This window comes from Pieris napi, chromosome Z (genome assembly GCF_905475465.1).
Source record: "Pieris napi chromosome Z, ilPieNapi1.2, whole genome shotgun sequence".
Taxonomy (NCBI): domain Eukaryota; kingdom Metazoa; phylum Arthropoda; class Insecta; order Lepidoptera; family Pieridae; genus Pieris; species Pieris napi.
The window spans coordinates 11,677,594-11,697,501 of NC_062259.1; the positions used below are offsets into that span (position 1 = coordinate 11,677,594).

The window sequence follows — 19,908 nt, forward strand, 5'->3', positions numbered from 1 at the left end:
ATAGCTGTAAGCGTATTAATAACAGAGCGGCTTATTAACAACTGCACGCTCTACAACTCTGTGAAACTGCCTATCGAAGTTTCCGAACCAATTCGACGAGGTTCCTTCAAGGAAAGAGATAACCGATTCAAAAAAGACACTGGAGATTTCTATATAAATATCACAACCATTTAAGTGAACTTTAAGTGAGTTTACAGACCAAATATAATCTTTAATTCAATCGCTCTCATTTCCAATTATTAATTTGATGTGTAGGTTAGAGATTTTTTGTTTTATACTAAGTCAAATCGCATGTAACATGTGGTTCGCTGTACGTCGCGCGCGGTGTCCTTTAATAAATATTTACGTAGCTCATTTCATATTCACTGAGGACAGCTCGTATACTTCTCGGGATTAATTCTATGTATGCATACTATATTATTCATATTGGAAATATGGTACGGTATTATTTATTATAGTAACTAGTTTCCGTAGAATGCGAAGTGGGATCTCTGAGTGTGGTAGACACTCGAGATTTTTTTTTAAGTTGGCTAGATTGTAATGCTCCTTGATTTTTCAGTGAAAAGACAAATTATAAAAAAAAGTGCGTGCGTACAAAGTACACATGTCAGAAGTGAAGCTTCTTTAGCAAACTAATTACTAACTCTTGTTCATATTTATACTAATCTAAAACTTTAGATTACCGGGACTTAGAGGGAAAGGATAGTAGATATCTTAGCAATTAAATGAATTTAATTGTCATTAAAATATTAGAAGCGTCGGAAATTAATACACATTTTAATTTTTTTTTTAATTTATATATTTGATAATAAAAACATGTGGCATTTTAAGTTACAATCCGTCATTTGAGATTTCAATAAATTATTTTGCATATTATATAACATACATTACATAAATTCTCTTTACAAAATTATAATTTGTAAAATACAATTTCTATAAGGTAATTCACCCTTCTCACTGTCAATCAATCAGTCTCAATCGCTCTCTCCCTTATCTTCGACAAAAACGCTGCATATCTTCGTGACGTTCCGTAAAAATTTTACCCTCATGCGCCTAAAGAAGTTTTACTTCAAAATTACATAGCAATGGTGGTCGCGGAGAGCAAAATTCAATTGAGAGATAACATTACTATTTAGAGCCTACAGAAAATGTAGTATTTTTTACAAGTATATGTAAAATCTAAACACAAAAGTAAAACTAAATCGTTAACGAGCTAATGATTTAAAGGGGACCTATTTGTGCAAAAGGAGGAAATTCATTGTTCAAAGGGTCGAGCGTGGAACGACTGAAGCGAAAAACTGGTTTGCGTTATTAAATATGGTGGATATAATTGCTGATAATAAAAGGTTTATTAATTTGTGAACCCGATAACCTTCATTTAAATTCTAAGATGTTTTGATAATTCGGTATTTCGTAATCCTAGAGTTAATAATTTCACGAAATTACTAGAGGAAAGTGACCAAATATGGGATAGTATCCCTAATATGGAATACCCCTATTTCTCCCAAATGCAAACTCACATACTCATTAAACAATGATTTTCTGTCTCCTCTTACTCCCGTTTACGCGTACAAGTTGTCGCATGTCAGTTGAGCAAGAGCTTTCGTCATTGTGACAGTTTTTTGTTTTGTCGCTACCGCATAACTTTCTAAGGTATGTTAAAAATACGTATTTTTCGTAAAGAAAGTGCACACAGTATTGATTTTATAGCTTTTAGAGACCGTTTAGACGTTCTTTTGTATGTTTTAGCGGTATTAGATGATATTACTTTCTTAAATATAAAAATCTGAATGTCATTTTGAAATCGTTGGAAAATCCAAATATGGACAGATCACAGTATCCAATTATGGACTATTCCATAATTGGTTCTCTGAAGTATCAGCTGACATGATGATTTTGTTAATTATATTTTTTTTAAATGTTTTACCAAAATGGCGGGCGTCAACTCAAAAACAAATCGAAAAGAATGGATTCAGAGCATATGGCGGAAGTAATAAAATTAGTAAGAGAGAAACAAATGGGTTATTTAAAAGCTGGAAAATACTTTGATGTGTCAAGATCTACTTTGTTTTCATTATGTCAGAAAAACGAATTTTCTCCAGAACAAGCCGCAGCTACTACACTGGGAAAGAAAACTGTCGTGTTGGCAAAAAAAAAAAAGAAGTAAGAATGAGAAAATATCAAAAGGAAAAAACCAAAAGAGAAGACTAAGCCTAATTCAGATAATGAGGAGGTGATGCTATTTGATACTGACAGTGAACCCGATGCCTTGATTGGATATACAGCTCCAGAATCTGAAGATTCGGAGTGTATTTTCTGTGGTGTGCTGTTTTCGAATGATACTCATGGGGAAACATGGATCAAGTATCTTATGTGTGGACTCTGGGCATGTAATGATTGCGCTGTGCCAGAGTTTGATACCTGGATTTGTGACTTTTGTAAAAAAATTGTGTACCTTTCTATATTTTTACCAAGTTTCCAAAGAGTCTCGTGTATTTTAAGGTTAATTTTTGATAGTGTTTATAGTATTCCATATTTGGGGTACCTATTCCATATTTAGATACCTAAATCTTTATTTAGTTTCTTAAATTTTTTCTTACCTTAAACTAATCAATAAAACCTAAACTTATTACAAACTAAAGTGCAAATATATGATTGTTAATAATTACCACAAAAAGTTTTTTATTTATAACACTTGTGGAAATTATGCCTAAAAATCAAAATGGTATTCCATATTTGGTCACTCTCCTCTAATTGATGCCCCCTCGAACTTCGTTTCTCCTTAATGTGATTTTACTTAGCCTACCTTTTTAATAAAACATGGAACATTTTTCTATGCTATCGGAAGATTCCGGAAGGAATGAAAACTTTTATGTTTTTCTTTGAATATTTCTCTATATAAACCTCAGAGTCATACGTTTTTAATTAACGAATAAAAAGTAGGGGTTGATCGTAGAGGGGTGAAAATTAAGGGTTGTATTTATTGTATTCTGTATCATAAAAACATAAAAACAAAAAATAGTATCTAAAAAATAAAAATACAATTTAGGGGTTGACCACCCTTAACGTTGAGGGGGATGAAAAAAATATGTTATCCGATTCGCAGACCTAAAGGATATGCATACAAGATTTAACGAAAATCGGTTGATCCATTTCGGAGCAGTTTAATTACAAACACTGTAAAACGAGAATCGTATTTATTAGATTGAACGTGTCGTCGTCTACTCTATTTTTATATTTCAATTTCTTTAAAGCACAAATAATTCAAATACACAATTGTTAACAATGTAGAAATGTCTGCGACGAGATTTATTGAGAAAAATATTCTAGCATTTTATTTCCAAACGAATGACGTCACAAGGTTTTGTATTGCCTTTTCGACACATATTCCGAAGGCGTCTCTGTAAAAGCAAAATGCATCGGAACGTGTCCCGAAAGACAAGTATGTTGCAGTTATTTCCCTTGATATAGTCTTGCCATAAATACGGAAACAAAGAAAAAACAATCTTTAAAATACGCGACATGCTTTCGGACAGGATTTCGTCTAATTATTTCCCTTACTTAACCACCTTTTTCGTACGAACACTACGTGGACGGCCAAATCTTTGTCTGTCATAGAGTAGGTCTCATTATACCTATTAGTAGCCCGGTACACAAACATTTTGGATATACCAAGCGTATGAAGAGATTTAATATCGCAATCTACAAAGTATTGCGCCAATTTAGGTGTGTGTGAAAATGTAAAATGTGTGGTATCTTATATATAACGGTGAAAATAGTTAATCTCTAAAGATCTGCAAATTAGTAGCAAACTGTAGAATTATAGATTGACAGGTCTGTAAAAAAATATAGTGGCGCTACATCCTCATAGATATCTGATCCGTGATCATTTTTTTCTAAGGCAAGTCACACCCCGTCCATCCTTGGTTTTCCTTCACCGTTCGAGCGAGTGTTAAAAGTGCATATAGACAGAAAGCCCATTGAAAGCACAGCCGAGAAACGAACCTACGACCTCAGGGATGAGCGTCACACTTTACGCAGTAAAATCAACACAGCTCTACCGTAAGATTGATATTTGAATATAAATGTTTATATTTTAATAAATATATGCACAATCAACACTCTCTCGTGAAACAATGACATCATGAGGGAACTTACATTTCGACGGCGTGTGCTGAAAGCCAACTTGCCTATTACGAAAAGATGACCACAAAACTAATACAGAAATATTCAGCGAACTATGTATGGTGCTTACAACTTTACGGTTACCTATACAACAAAGCAGCCATGTATGAAATAATGTTCGGTCTTATAAAGATTTATACTTTGGGTAAGAATTTTAGGAATATTGAAAAATAAAGGCAAATTATTAAACCTTTTGTTCTTTTGTATTTGAATCTATAATTATAATTGTAAACTAATGTATTTACAACAACGCTTAAAGACGTAAAGATTAAATGAAAAACAAAACAAATAATGAAACTATACGGAGATAATAAACATTATATTTTATCGTATGTAACAAATAAGCTCAAAATAACTTTATTCATATAGCTAACAGTACACTAATGAACGTCAACTGAAAAGATTTCAAATTGATTCTCAATTTACATTTACTACCAGTTCGCAAATCAAAGGCGTAGAGCGGGCAAGAAACTCTCCGCCACTCTTTTTAAATCGCCAAGTTTTGAGTCATGCAAATTGTCATAAATTATTGGACTGAATTTTAAACCAAATCAATCCCAAAGATAAGGATAATTTAAATAATCGTCAAATTTATAAAAAGCTTTATTGATTAATTTACGTTTAACGAGAGTTTTGAATTTATTCAGTGATAATTCTCTAATGTCGCTTGGGAGTTTGTTGTAAAAACGAATACAATGTCCATATGAGGAGTGTTTTGTCTTCTGGATGTTTCGAGTTTATTCTGGTGAAAGTCAGCATTTGTTTTAAAATCATTTATATTTTTGACGTGATAACGTCTTTAAAATCGTTTTAGTCGGGTGACATGTTCAGAAGCTTGTGTCACACCAAAACCTCACGAGCGCGATCGCAGGTATAACGAGAGAGAGACGGACCGATCTCCCGTCTCATCTCGAGCGCTGCCAGTCATTCCGTGAATGTATGAAGAAAAATGTATATCATAGTCGAATAAGTAAACTTGTCATTTTACACCCGAAATTTATCATCAAAAGTGTGAATAAAACGATAGATGTAATTTAAAATTTGAAAAAATTGTTATCTTCATTAATTCCTTACTTTCCAAAAACTTATATCACCAATAAGACGTTATCACGTAAACATCTCGATCGTAAACCTACTTTACAAACAACCAATATTTTTTGTACATACACCAAGGCTTCAAGAATATATTGACCAGATAGTGTCATAATAATAATAATAATAAAGCCTTTATAGTTGTTAACAAGTTTTACACAGAGTAGTTTCGTGTGCCAAAAAAGTGTCATAATATCTTATTATTTAAAATTAACTACTGAAATAATTTATTTTACCTTTAGAAAGCTACATTACTCCTGAGTAACATATATATTTCCAACATATTTGTATGTCCAGCCGTGCGAAGTCGGGAAAGGCCGCCAGTAATAATATTTGCAGTGACAAAACAAATATTACAGTTATATTCTGACGCAACTGAAATTTTCAAAACCTTAATCATTACAAACGCGTTATATTGTACTTAACAATATTAAAACCAATTTATGTGTCATCAAAACTTGACGATGATTGATTGTACGTTGAAAATGCAAATTTCCGTTATAATTCGGTTACGCGACCGCATAACTTTAAAGTCAAAATAACATACAACATTTTGTTAATCACAGACATTTGCAATCTAATAATTTTATTTATCTTGAAATAAATATGAATTTCTTGCAATAGTTACTGCTAGTATATTTTTAAGCTATTGCATAGATTTTATCGCGGGCTTTGAGCGCGGCGACCGAATCAAGAAATTCCGTGTCACCTATATGAATAAATGATTTTGAATTTAAATTAAAACCAATTTGTGAGTCATCAAACCTCTTAAACGGGCTGAAACCAACGGGCAGCGGGCTCCCCTGATGTTAAAAATGCCGCCCATAGACGAGAGGGCTCGCAAGAGCGTTTACAGCCTTTAAAGAATTGGCACGCTCTTTTCATGAAGGTCCCTAAGTCGAATTGGTTCGGAAATACTTCAATAGGCAGCGGGTTCCACATAGTGGTGGTGCGCTGCATAAAGTATCTTAAAAAACGCTCAGTTGTAGAAATCGTGATACGGGTGGAATTTCGTAAAATTCGATGAAAATAACATATAAATAATAGCAGCATTCCTATATTGTTGATTTCAACTATCGACCCCACAATCCACCTCGATCAAAACACTTTGATTCTATTGAGTTCCAAAAGTTATTTTTATTTACATTTAAAGACATAAACTTTTTCAGCTCCGGCCTCTGACTATGCTCAATCTGCGCCATCTACGTCGAGGGAAGTCGATGATCCCGGGGAAATTATTCGGCCTACAACATTGGATCTCCCACAACCAAAGAAGGATAGCAAGCGAACCCAAGTAAGTACTCTAATTACTATTAGCCAAAGACCTTAATATATCCACACATAAAATACTATTTTTGGACATAGGCTTCCCAGGCGTCGAAGCTCTTGAAGTCAGAACAAATCTTATAAATATACTGATAGATATTAAAAAAAAACTAAAGAAATCTATAAATTATATAATGACGTTCATATGTATGTGCCTTATATGAATAAGAAATAATCATTGTGTTGAGTTAAACGAAAAAAATGTAATCTTCCATATTGAAAATTGTATCGTTTTGTGAAATTTACAATGTGGTATTTCGGGTACTTCCGATTCCACTAGTCAGGTAAGAACATTGGCTAAAATATAATTAAGCGACCGAAAAAGTTATAAATTAAAAACTCAAATAACTGACTAGATTGAAAACACACAGTGCCAGGAATTTTTGCGACAACAATTTAAAAGGAAATACATTTTATCATTTAGAGTTCCTGAAAATACCAAACGAGTTGCGAAATTTTGAGCACGGTTAACTGACTTCCAAAAACCAAACCGGGTTATCAACTCCTATTTATTGTGAAGTTCAAACATAGCTCCATCGTCCGTGAAATGATATATATTTCCAGCTGATTTCAGATGGATAGTTTTCGGGATATTAAATAAAATGCTCTATGAAAAATATTAAATTTTTCGTTCATTTGGGAGTTCACTTTATTCATTCGAGTACACTATAACAACAGTAAGTCCATGTCTTTTAAGTTTTACACTTGTACTGTGAGTGAAGGCCTCCTTCAGATTCTTCCATTTGTCCCTATTCGTTGCGACAATTTACCAGTTTTTTCCCGCTATCTCTTTTATTTCATCTTCCCAAGTCTTTGGTGGGCATCCTCTCTTTCTTTTTCCCACTGGGCCCTTCCAATTAAGGGTCCTTTTGACCCATCTGCCATCACAAATGCTTCCAATTTAACCGGCCCATTTCCATTTTAGCCTTTTGTATATGTTACAACGTCTTTTATTTTTGCACGGCTTCGTATCACCTCGTTTTTTACTTTGTCTTTTAGTTTCAATTGAAGAATCGAGCGCTCCATAGCCCTTTGGCATACTCCAATCTTTTTTATTGACGTCTTATTAAAAATCCAGGTTTGGCATCCATATGACAGTCATGGAAGTCAGCGACTACTTCCCTCCTATGTTTATATTTAAAGAGAAATTATTGTGCCGCACAGGTTTTGATACAATAATCACTTGTTATAATATACGTTACATATTATATGTAATGTTATATGTAAGGTTCTATATCGCTCAATTGTGATTAATGAAACAACGTCAAATGACGCTGTTAACCAATTATAATCATCAATGGATTCAAACCTTCCGGATCTTGCACCTTCTGATTATGCTGCTTCTGTCATTATCACTTGATTAACCACAATCATACTGATGCAATTATATGCTGTCAAATTTGTCAATGGTAAGATATCCTTAGTTGCTCCCCTCACACTAGGTCTGGATATCCAAAGTTACTCCCCTCACACTATAAAATCAATTTTTGTTTACTTTTGTGTTTTTTTTTGTAATGTTTGTTTTGTTTGATAAGTGTTTTGATTGATATTTGTATGATCTCTACATGTATGTCTTGTTTGCCTTTAAGTGCTTGTCACATTAAAAATTATATTGTGTGTTTGTTTTTACCAATGTCTCAGTGTGCCGAGCGTTGGCAAGCTTTTTATCATTAAAAAAAGATATTACGTATTGTAAAGGCTATGGGACTTACTCCGAATGTACCAGAACACCTTTACTAATTGATTAAGAAAGCTGTTGCCAAGAGGTGGCACTTAGAACGTAACAGGAAAGACAAGGCCTGTAAATTCAGGCTTATACTTGTTGAATCTAGAAGCCACAGACTTGCCCGTTATTATAAGACTTATAGCGTAGTTCCTAACTGGAAGTACGAATCCAGCACAGCATCTGCTTTAGTTGCCTACGTATGATAAAATTTTTGAATAAAGATATTCTTGTTCAAAAATGTACCACAGTAAAAGTAACTCATTTAGTGTAAAGTAGGTTTTAGATGTTAGGGAATGTATAAAGCGTTCACTATTCTCGATTGTTATATTTTCAAGAGCAGTGTTGGCCTAGTGGCTTCAGCGTACGACTCTCATACCTGAGGTCGTAGGTTCGATCCCCGGCTGTGCATCATCAGATTTAAAAAATGAACATGAAACAGATTCAGAAATCTGAGGCCTAATGAAGCGCCACTGATTTATTTTATTTTTATTTTCTAGAATCAACATCTTGGGATCTCATGCAGTTTTCTTTGAAATTTATTTCGTTTTAACAAAAGAAATATTAATGAAGCGAGGTAATAAAAGCTATATCAAAGACAACAATACAAAACATAAAAGGAATATTTTCTTTTTGTCAATACTAAATTAATTTAGCTTCAAGGCTTTCTCAATATAATTTGAACTTCTATTGAATTGCTATTAAGTTTCATTATTTGTTTGAATCCAAGTTCTCAAGAACTCAAAAGTATAAATTAATTTAGTTTCACATCGGTTTTGTTGTTGATTAGTACATTTTAGTACGTTATAGCTTATTCCCCGATGATATTAACGACGGAAATCCTGAGTATCTTATTTATTTTGTTAACAACTTTTTGCATTATTTTTATATTCTCTTCTCTTTCGTAGCCATATATTGGACTCTCGGGACGTGTAATGTCTCTTTTGTCTTCATCTGTATTGGTGAAAGGGCAAATTGCTTTTGTCTAACTCAAAATTTGTAAGACGGTGAGAACCTTGTTGAAAATACCTGTCTAAATGACATTTATTGAAGAATACATAAAAAATTAAAAACTGAAGTAATTTTCTAATAACACCCCTCTTAGACTTTTATACACACAGTTACACACAAATTCGTCTCTTTCTGACAATTTGCCTTCATAATGGTGCAATTATACCTATATTTTTATAATAGTTTCCTTAGTTTCTATTCAGGTGTTCTTAGGCGAAGTTCCGTCTAAGTTCCGTCCGTATCATCAAGTTGCCTGATGCGACTGGGCGCTTTTTAATGGATTTTTACTAAAACCTTGTGAAACTGCCAATTGAGGCATTTCTTAAGCCATTCGACAGCCTTAACGAAGAACTAATCTAACCAGGGTCCAGAAAATAAACCACTCCTCTATGGAAATTGTATTTGTTCTTACAACCAACTCCCAAGCGAAATTAGAGACTTATGACTGAATAAATTTAAAACTCTCGTTAGACGTAAATTCATCAATAAAGCTTTTTTATAAATTTGACGATAATTGAAATTATCCTAATCTTTGGGATTGATTTGCATTCAAATTCAGTTCAATAATGGCTGCTTTGCCTTACAAACAATTTGTATGTCTCAAAACTTGGCGAATAAACAGAGTGGTGGAGAGTTTTTGGCCAGCCCTGCGATTCTGTAACTCACTTTTCGAACTCACACAGCGGTTTTCGCATCGGCCGCGGCGGTCGCTCTCAAATATATGTTATCCTTGCTCGCCCTACGCCCTTGACTTGCGAACTGGTAGTAAATGTAAATTGAGAATCAATTTAACATATTTTCTGTTGACGTTTTGTACGTTCTCGTTAAGTGTACTTAGTTACCTATATGAATAAAGTTATTTTGAGTTTGAAGAGAAACTAATCGTATCCCTATAGGCTGACGTCACTTCCTCTTCCCGACGTTGAAGTCCATGGGCGAGGTTCAGTATTAAAATATTAGGAACCCACATATTCCTTAAATGTACGATAAATTCGTAAATTCTTTTTAATATATAACTTCGAATGATTTCTCACAATTGGATATTAATATTTTCAAGATCAGATTATCTCGGAGTTTCTCAGCTCACCGCACTTTAATAGGTATTATGTAGAAAATGTATTAGTATTACTGAGAATTTCAAATACGCCCACGCTTAATAAATAATATGGTAAATTTAACTTGTAATACGAAAATAGTTTTATAGACCATAGTTGATATAATTTGCAAAGCAGTAGTCAAGTGTCGAAAGTCATGATTTCATCCCGCATATATGCAAGCTTCTGTCTGTCTTCTATCCAAATTCTACAACAAAGATATATTAAATACTAGTTAAAGATCATTGCGATTAAGGGAAATAAAATAAAAATAAAATAAAATATGTTTATTATGGAACATAAGATACATGTATCACTTATTCCACGTCATTAAATTTGAATTTGTCGAATTTGGACAATACAGAACGACTGGATTAATTTAAATTATTATTAATTGATACAATTATAAAAGCCTTTCTGTGTGCCCTTTTCTGCAAAAGCCTACTCCCGCTATTTGTGTCTGCACTGTGCCACTATATGCCACTCTATGAACCTGCTGTTTCCTTAAACAGGTCTATCCAACTTCTAAATTGTCTTACTCTTTTGCGTCTATGTACAATAAAACCCAGTTTGATACTTTGTGGCTCCACGCCTCGCCCATTTTCACTTAAGTTTATTTATTTTTATTGTGACATGTGCTACCTTAGTTATTCGTATTAATTTTTAACTATTCTTCTCTTCACTATCATATTACATCGTTCCATCGATCTTTGACACATTAATTACATGTGTAGTTTTGTTGTCAGTTTGTCAACTTTGAGAACATATGTTAGTACAGGTACACAAATATTAAAAAGCTTCCTATTAATTACCATGCTCGTTTTTTTATTTTTCCAAGCACCCGAAAGCTCTTCCAAGCTTTTTCTAATCTTGTGTCAATTTCTATTATTCTTGCATCGGTAATAGAAATAGGCAAATAAAATCAGGTCGTCTGCAAACTTCAAGTGGGTCAATCTATTATTATTTATTATTAAACCGTATTTGTCCCAACTTATCTACTTGAATTAACTGGAAACATCCAGAACCTCCAAAAACAGTTTGGGAGACGGAGGTCTCATTCTCTCCCAGTCTCATTCTTCGTCCAATATGTATAGTCCCACCAAATTTTTCCTCTATTTTATTTTTTTATATATATTTTTATTTTATTTTATAATTATATACCTATATGCTGGCATGACACCTAAAGACATTATGTACCTCTTTATACAAACAAAAAACTTTCGAACCGAAAAACTCTTTTGAAATAGGAAATAATAATTGATATCATCATAGCAATTCTCCATCACAAATTGATTATAGTATTAAATACTTTTAACCTCGAATCTAAAGTACATTCTGATTAAGATACTCATATCGTATACGTCAAAATCGGGAGAGCCAACTTCAAATATTATATGTATGATTTATTATTACACTTCTCGAATTCGACGTGGGAGATCGTTATTACAATTCTATTCTCAGTTGTGATATTCATATTATCTTGCCTAGTTAAAATTATTTATTGCTGGCCTGCTAGAAAGCTCAAATCTAGTATGGAAAAATAAACAATGCATTTAAAGCATTTTTATTGGGACAATATTAGGACAAATACATGTTTTACTAATAATTGACTTACATATATATCATATGTATAACACAATTAGGTCAATGAACCCCATTTCAAGGTTAGACAAGAAATGCTTGGGGACAAATTTTAAAGGAGTATGTGAGTTAATAATTTAATACAGAGAGATGATTTTCGGAGATAGTGGAGTCCAAAGAGAGTGGACGGACCAGATTAAGCGTTTTTACAGTTAATCGACGAATACAATATATATTTACACCTGTACAAAATTCCGGTAATTCAAATAATTATAAAACAATTCTGAATTACGCAAAATGATGGAAAACAGTGCATGAGTTGATGGGTTGTTTATTTAAATCTTTCAATCGTTCTCTTTGTATTATATGATATTTATATCTTATATTATGAGTAAAGAACCGTATCATATTGAGTACACGCCGAACAACTGCGAGTACTATGAAAGTTCAAATAATAATTGCGATGCCGACCTCTATGCTGAATCACCATACGATCCGACATCAGCTATGTAAGTTATAGAGAACGCTGTTTTTAGTTTCAATCATATATTCTAGGTAAAGCTTATTGCAATGCATATACATATCTGTTTCTTTGATCATTTTATCTCTAAAGAAAAAAAAGATCAGCCTTCTGTGCCTGACACATGTCGTAGTGCTTTTCGGTTTAAAGAAATGTATCCTTACAATATTTGCCTTCACCGTAGGAGCAAGTAAGCACACAAAGAAAAATCCATTTGTGCACAGCCATGTTTGCAACTTACGACATCAGGGTTGAGAGCCGCACGCTTACGATACTAGGCCATCTGCTCCGATGTCTTTATGCAATTAAATGTTTATAAAACATTAAACCGTAAAATACCCATTTTAATAAAAATCCGCTGTAACAGAAGTCGGTGCGCAAATAAATAAAAATTATGACTGAAACTGTGATGTTTCTATGCAATGGTAAAGAATATTCGTTGTACAAATTCTCTGCAAATTAGTATATTTTCAAAGCAGTATTTTCCTTTGTGCATTCAAAATATTCTGGTGTAAAATGAATATGACGTGCTCAGATTAGGAACAATCATAAATAATGTTTAAATATAGATTTTTATATGAAATCTATCGATAGTTTATGGTTTCTCACTTTCTCAGTCGTATTCTTCATTGCTGAAGGTCGTGTGACGTGTCACTACCTGCTGATTTGCTAGTGATATCTCTCCAATTTGTCGGTCTATAGCTTCCCTTAGCGCAGCTGTTATGGGCAGACCCATGGGAATCGTCACTTAGTCACCAGCAGGGTGGCGATCTGCCTCGCGGCCTTTTTCGACAACTTGTCCAGGTCACGACAGCTGATTCATTCCTTTTGCGCTCATTCTAGGGCTTTTTCCTTGACATACCCAAAACAGGAGAGGCGCAGAGGAATATAAAGAAAGCCAACGTTCGTATTCTAAATCAGGTCTTGTTCTAAAATCAGGCAAATGCATGAAATCATTTGATAATACTCTACTGTACTTTTAGAAAGTGTATGATCTCAAATTGTGTACTGAAAACTTGAATACAACCAAGATCTCATATAAAAATTAAACCTTGTTTAAATTATAACTAGTTAAACGCTCATCGTACAAATCGGAACCCTAAACCGTAGCTTAGAACGCCACCAGCTTTATACTCCCTTGATGATCGCGTACCTCATTAAATCGGTCCGTTTCAATAAATTAAGCACCTTTTATATACCTGAATAATTCATTTACAGCATCAAAACATTTTACATTAAACAACCAACACTTGGATGAAGGTCCAGTGCTAGTAACTGAAAATACAATTATGCAGCGAAATATGCGCTGGTGACTTGACTTTGATTTACCTATTTGAGTATTTATGTATGAGTGGCACCGGGTTGACTCCATTTCATTTCAGACTAGAGTTGTCTGTAGGATTTCTTTTAAATTAGATATTTTGGAAATGAGAGTGTAAGCCTAGTGGCTTCAGCGTGCGACTCTCTCGGCTGTGCACCAATGGACTTTCTTTCTATGTGCGCATTTAACATTCGCTCGAACGGTGAAGGAAAACATCGTGAGGGAACCGGCTTGCCTTAGACCCAACAAGTCAACGGCGTGTATCAGGCACAGGAGGCTATCACCTTCTTGCCTATTAAATTGAAAAATAATCATGAAACAGAAATCAGAGGCCGTGACCTAAAGAGGTTGTAGCGCCACTGATTTTTTTTTTTTTTTTTGGAAAAAATAAAGAATACCTTAGTCAAGAATAATATAGCTTTGTAAATGGTTGTCAATCAAGAATAATAAAGACGTTGTGAGACTTTATTTCCGATTGAAACCTTTTTTAAAGTATAAACCTTAATTCTGCCCAGCAAACAGTGAGCTCGAAGAAACGAAACGTCTCGCTTTATGTAAATATTGAATGCTCTGGTATTTTTAAATTAAAGGATTATTGCATCAGCGGAAATACTGTGCAAATAACGCTATCCCCGTTTACTAAAAAAATATTACGGAATGATTTAAATATCAACTTATAACTCTGCGTGGGTCTTAAAGTTAGTGGAGAAAATTATATTTTATTGAGTTACGGGATTATTTCTTGGCGATAAGTACCGAGGTTAAGACACACAACGAGAAAAATTAATGTATTTTTGTGAAAATAATATCGCATACGTAACGCGTAAGTCAATTTTAACTTTAATACACGAAGTATTGCGATGTTAAGAATTAATTTTACATAGAAATATCCACTTATATACTATAGATAAAACTACAGAACCGATTTGAGAAATTCCAGCGTTCAGTCCCTCTTCCAAGCCGAGACTGAATGCTGGAATTTCTACTATCTTCGCCACATTGGAGTCTCACCATCTAATTTATATGTAAAAGAATTTGAATATTATTTTTACAAGACGATGTGTGCATGCTTGTGGTTTATTGCTTGTTGTTTATTATTCCATCGTATTTATCTAGTTCGTGCCTGACTGGTACAAATAAAATTTTTTTCAAGAGTAACCCTTTATTTATAAACAAATTGTCTAATTGCAGCGGCCCGATGAGTTTTTCTAGGCTTTCTGGATCTCTGCGTGTTGCATGTCCAAAAAAATATATATATATTTCTATTATATCGAGTTATAATAGTTAATTTACTCTAAACAAATGCGTTCTTTTATTATAATTTTGTTCCATTCCAGCTCTTAAAATTATTTATTAAAAATATTGCTTACTTCTATTGTTTGATTCGCAAGAAAATCAAATATATGAATCGATAGTTTATTTATACACGGTGTACGAAGATCAAATACGAATTTTTGGAAGTCGATAACGTCCTCCAGTTTTTATGAAAACGGTTAAAATTGAATGAAAATAAAAGCAACTTGAGTAACTGATTCGCAACAGTGTCAGAATGTAAGATTATTCACTCTCGCTTATTTCTTTAATCATATTTTTTTTTCAGCCTGGTGTTCCAAGCATAAACCTCCTAGACCTACCGGAATGCATAACCAAAGTAGATATCTCACCAATGCCAGAAGATGAAGCTACTCCGCTGTCAGCTCAACATCAGCTGCAATTGTTGAAGGAGAGGCTCGAACAACAGGCACAGCAAACCCGAGCAGCTGTCGCGCAACTTATGCTTTTGCGCGACCAGCTCGCTGCGGAACAGGCCGCGCGGTGCGAGGCTCAGGTATGTGAAGAAGAAGAAATACGTCGAATATTTTATCAGCCTGTAAAGTGAAGCCTAGGGGATTCAGCGACACTCATCCCTGAGGACGTAGATTCGATATCCGGCTGTGCATCAATGGACTTTCTGTCCATGTGCGCTTTTAACATACGCTCGAACTGTGAGTAAACGTCGTAAGGAAACCGGCCTTAGACCCAAAAAAAGGCACAAGAGGCTGATTACTTGCCTGTTAAATTAACAAATGATCAAAAAACAGATACAGAAATCTGAGGCCCAGACCTTAAAAGGTTGTAGCGCCATTGATTTCCTTTTTTTTTTTGTAAATATAAATAAAAATACAACTTTGTTGTTCAGTCCGAAGTGGCTTTAAGGCTCACGGGAGCCGGTACTCTGTAACTCCCAATAGCGGTTGCAATTACTAATTTAATATTGTGTTTCTATCCGCGCCATATTCGTAAGACACAAAAACCTGGTCGTATATCTATGATCCACACTTTCTAAATATACTACATACATGTTTAAACTACTTATAAAATGCAACTAGAATCATCTTTATATATTTTTTTTGACGTTCAAAAGTGCCATTTTAGATGGTCTAATTGAAATAAACGATTTGACTTTGACTTTGACTTTGAAATCTTTGCAGGCCCGTACACATCAGCTCCTAGTTCACAACAAGGAACTTCTAGAACACATTGCCGCCCTTGTGTCTCATTTGCAGGACCGGGAGAAGGGATCGAGCCGACCAATCAACGCTCAACAACTTACACTTATCCCTCAGGTTAGTGGAAACTTTGATATTAGATAAGGGGCTTAAAACTTACACGATAATAATATTAGCCGAGCTAACGCTGTTAGTATCTATTCGCCTGGTATACGAGATTATTGCGAATGATGTCATTAAGCGTGTGCAGTATTCTCTATCCCATAGCTTTAATAATCCGTTGTTAGGACCGGAGTATCTCGAGAGCGGAACAGATCCGTCATAAAAAAAATTATACAGAATACAATAGCTCCTAATTTTCGCTTTCGCAGACAATTGCGTTCATATTTCTAATTAAAGTAGGTTCATTAGTTGATACGTGATTGCCGGCTGAGCCAGTTTGCTATGAAAACTACCGTCCGTCGAAATTACGATCTTTTGTTCTATTAGTGAACTTTTGTCTCGGCTAATAGGCTTGTTTACTGCATTAGACTTCTAAAGCCACTATGAGTCAGGGTAAACTTATATAGTCAATATAAAGTTCTTTGATTTTTAGGAAGGAATAATTAAAATTGTTATAAAACCTTGAACCAGAGAACGGTACTGTTGAGTATTCTCTCAGTATAATAAACAAAATACAATAGTGGCGCTACAACCTTTTTGGTTTGGGGCTCAGATTTCTATATCTGTTATGATCATTTTTAAGGCAAGCCGGTTTCCTTCACCGTCCGAAATTTAAATGCTCACATAGAATTCATTATTTTCACATAGTCCATTGGTGGACAGTCGGAAATCGAACCTACGACCTCAAGAATGAGAGTCGCACGTTGAAGCCAAAACTGCTCTTGCTGCTAAATATAACAGACAATATTTTCAAATAAAGTTGAAGAACAATAAATTGCATATATAAAGGATTTTTTTTGGCAATTTGTAGCAATTTACATGAATCTATGCAATTGCTATTGTTAACGAAGCAACATAAAAGCTCGTAATGGCAGCTTTTTGACTCGTGATGGCAATTTAACATTTAGCTTTTAACTAACTAAATTACTAAATATACGTCAAGTGCTCACAGATGAAATAGTCAATATGAACAGCTCCACAGATGTGGAGCTGTTCATATTGATATCTATAACAAAATTTAAATAGTTTTAAGCCCCTTAATTAATTATAGTTAAGGATTGGATGTATTTCTTTTATTTTAAGATTAATTTTAATTTGTTTTTTTTTATGCATGTTATTGTTTTTTTGTATAATTTTTTGACAACCCAGCTCTCATCATTCCATCTATCACTATTGAAATCAAATACATATTTTAAAAAAATCGTTAAAAAAGTTATAAAAGTTAAAACCCTCTAACGTGTAAAGTCAGAGACTAATAGAAATGCCACTAAGCGAGAAAAACTATACCTAATTTGGGTGTGTAGCGAAAAAGAATTACATATGTGCATTAACACACACAACAAAACAGGGCTAACTTATATCTGTGGCCATTTCTTTATTAAAATCTACAATCTGTGCCTAAACCACATTTTTGGAAAGAGAGTTAGTTCTGATTTTCCTTTACTATATTATGAAGAAATAATCACTTATTATTTAAAATTACCATTACTGTTTCGCCGGGAACGAAATCGAGAGAATAATAGGTATTATTGATTTCGGAAATACAACACAGCAACGATATGTCGTCATATTAATGCCCGATTGACGAACCATTTAATATATTATCAATTTTGTTTTGGCCTATGGTGAACTAATTTAAATCATGACTTATCAACCGTTAATATAATGCAAGGCTGTGAGTGTTTCAGAAGTAAAATTTATAATTAATTTAAACAGTTCATAAAAAATTGTTCGTCTCAAACTTAACAAATATTCGTTTTGAGGACTTTATTCTAAAATCTTATTTAGAACTTCTACTTTGAAAGTGGTTATAGTATATTTTATTAAAACGCTTAAACCGTACATGACTGAGGCGGTACTCGTATCAATCGGTTTCCTCAATTAATTAATTAACTATTATGAGACTTCATCTTCAAAATCAACATCCCTGTACGGTTTCTGGATCATTGGGGTGCTTTAAATAATAGAGGATTTTATTTTAACTCTATATAAACTACTCGCGTGCAACAATAATAATGTGACGAATGAATGCAAAGAGAGTGCCTGCGTCTGGCTATACTCTTCGGGCGTAACTCCGACGATTTAGAAAATCGCCACGCTTATAAAACTAAAAAAGCCTGAGCCTTGGCTCGTACAATCTACTATTTAAAAGCTCTTTTAAAAGCTGCATTTGTCGACTTATGTTGGCTACTTTAGGACAGCGGCTTGACGGCTTCACTCATTGTATACGTACAGTCTGAAAAGATTTAATAATATTTTCCTTTAATAAAAATAGAACCGACTTAAAAATGCACTTAAAAGAAAGTAACATTAAAATAAAATTACAAAATTTCTTATTTCTTTTGATTGGTATTTTATTATTACCGAGAGAATAACAGTCAAAATCTGTTATAACGACATCAAAGGGAAACATATTTGGTCATAAAAACCGATAGTCCTAACAGCCGATGACGTTGTTATTAAGTACCTAATACAATAGAATTCAGCTGGGACCTTAAGTTTGGTCAATATAACCGGTATGTTGTTCTAAACGATGTAATCGTAAACGGTTTTGACTGTAATTCTATTAAACGACAATTATTTAATTTATATTCGGGATATAAATATATATTAAACTATTTTTGGAAGTAGGTAACTGCGATAGTTACTGTGCTTTTAAGGGGGCGTCCATAAATTACGTGAGTTGTTTAAGGGGTTGGAGGGGGTCGAGTCAAATCTCATTTAATCTTACGTTGTAGAAAGGGGGGGTCTCGGCAAATATCACGCAATTTTTTTCTGATTAAAAAAAAAAATAGGAAAACGGTTGACCCTAAAGGCCATATCTCTGCAACTTCCCGCTAACTCCATACGCTCAACATTTCACTTATTTTGTTTTTAAGCTCTTCGAGCTCAAAAGTACGAATTCTGTGTTATATAATTAAACTCTCAGCATTATTGATAACTAGTCTTAACTAGTCGTAAATTTTTTTTTCTCTATACAATAACAATCCAACGCGTTTACGTAAGAAACCCACATTCTCCCCCACACACATTCCCCAACCCACAATCTCACGTGAGATTGGGGGTTGGGGGAGGGGGTTGAATAAAATCTCACGACATCTCACCAGGGGGGGAGGGAGGAACAGAAAATTAAAAAAATCACCTCACGTAATTTATGGACGCCCCCTAATCTTGTCTATCGGACGTTCACTGATCCACCAGACCATCCAGATCCACTTTGGACAGTGCGTCTCTTCTTATATTGTTATGTATGGTCAAGCGTACGTCTAATGCATAACTTCCTCCTTCGAATTTTCGAAATCGGTTAACAAATAATTTACTGCTTTAAAGACATATTCGTAACCTAGCGCCAAGTACTCTCGGGTGTTAAACGTTTTTCCTTTGACAAACGGGAGCCATACTTA

The 19,908-nt window shown here is 34.1% G+C and overlaps 1 protein-coding gene across 4 annotated transcripts in view; it reads left to right on the plus strand.

Annotated features, from left to right (window-relative positions):
* Positions 1–19,908, plus strand: part of LOC125062341 (dystrophin-like protein 1) — a 150,847-nt gene that overhangs the window by 122,946 nt on the left and 7,993 nt on the right. For all 4 annotated transcript variants that reach the window (XM_047668180.1, XM_047668178.1, XM_047668177.1 and 1 more), the window contains 3 exons: positions 6,447–6,571; positions 15,454–15,681; positions 16,325–16,459. In XM_047668180.1, coding sequence (XP_047524136.1) covers positions 6,447–6,571; positions 15,454–15,681; positions 16,325–16,459 — 488 coding nt within the window. The remainder of the gene's footprint in view (positions 1–6,446; positions 6,572–15,453; positions 15,682–16,324; positions 16,460–19,908) is intronic.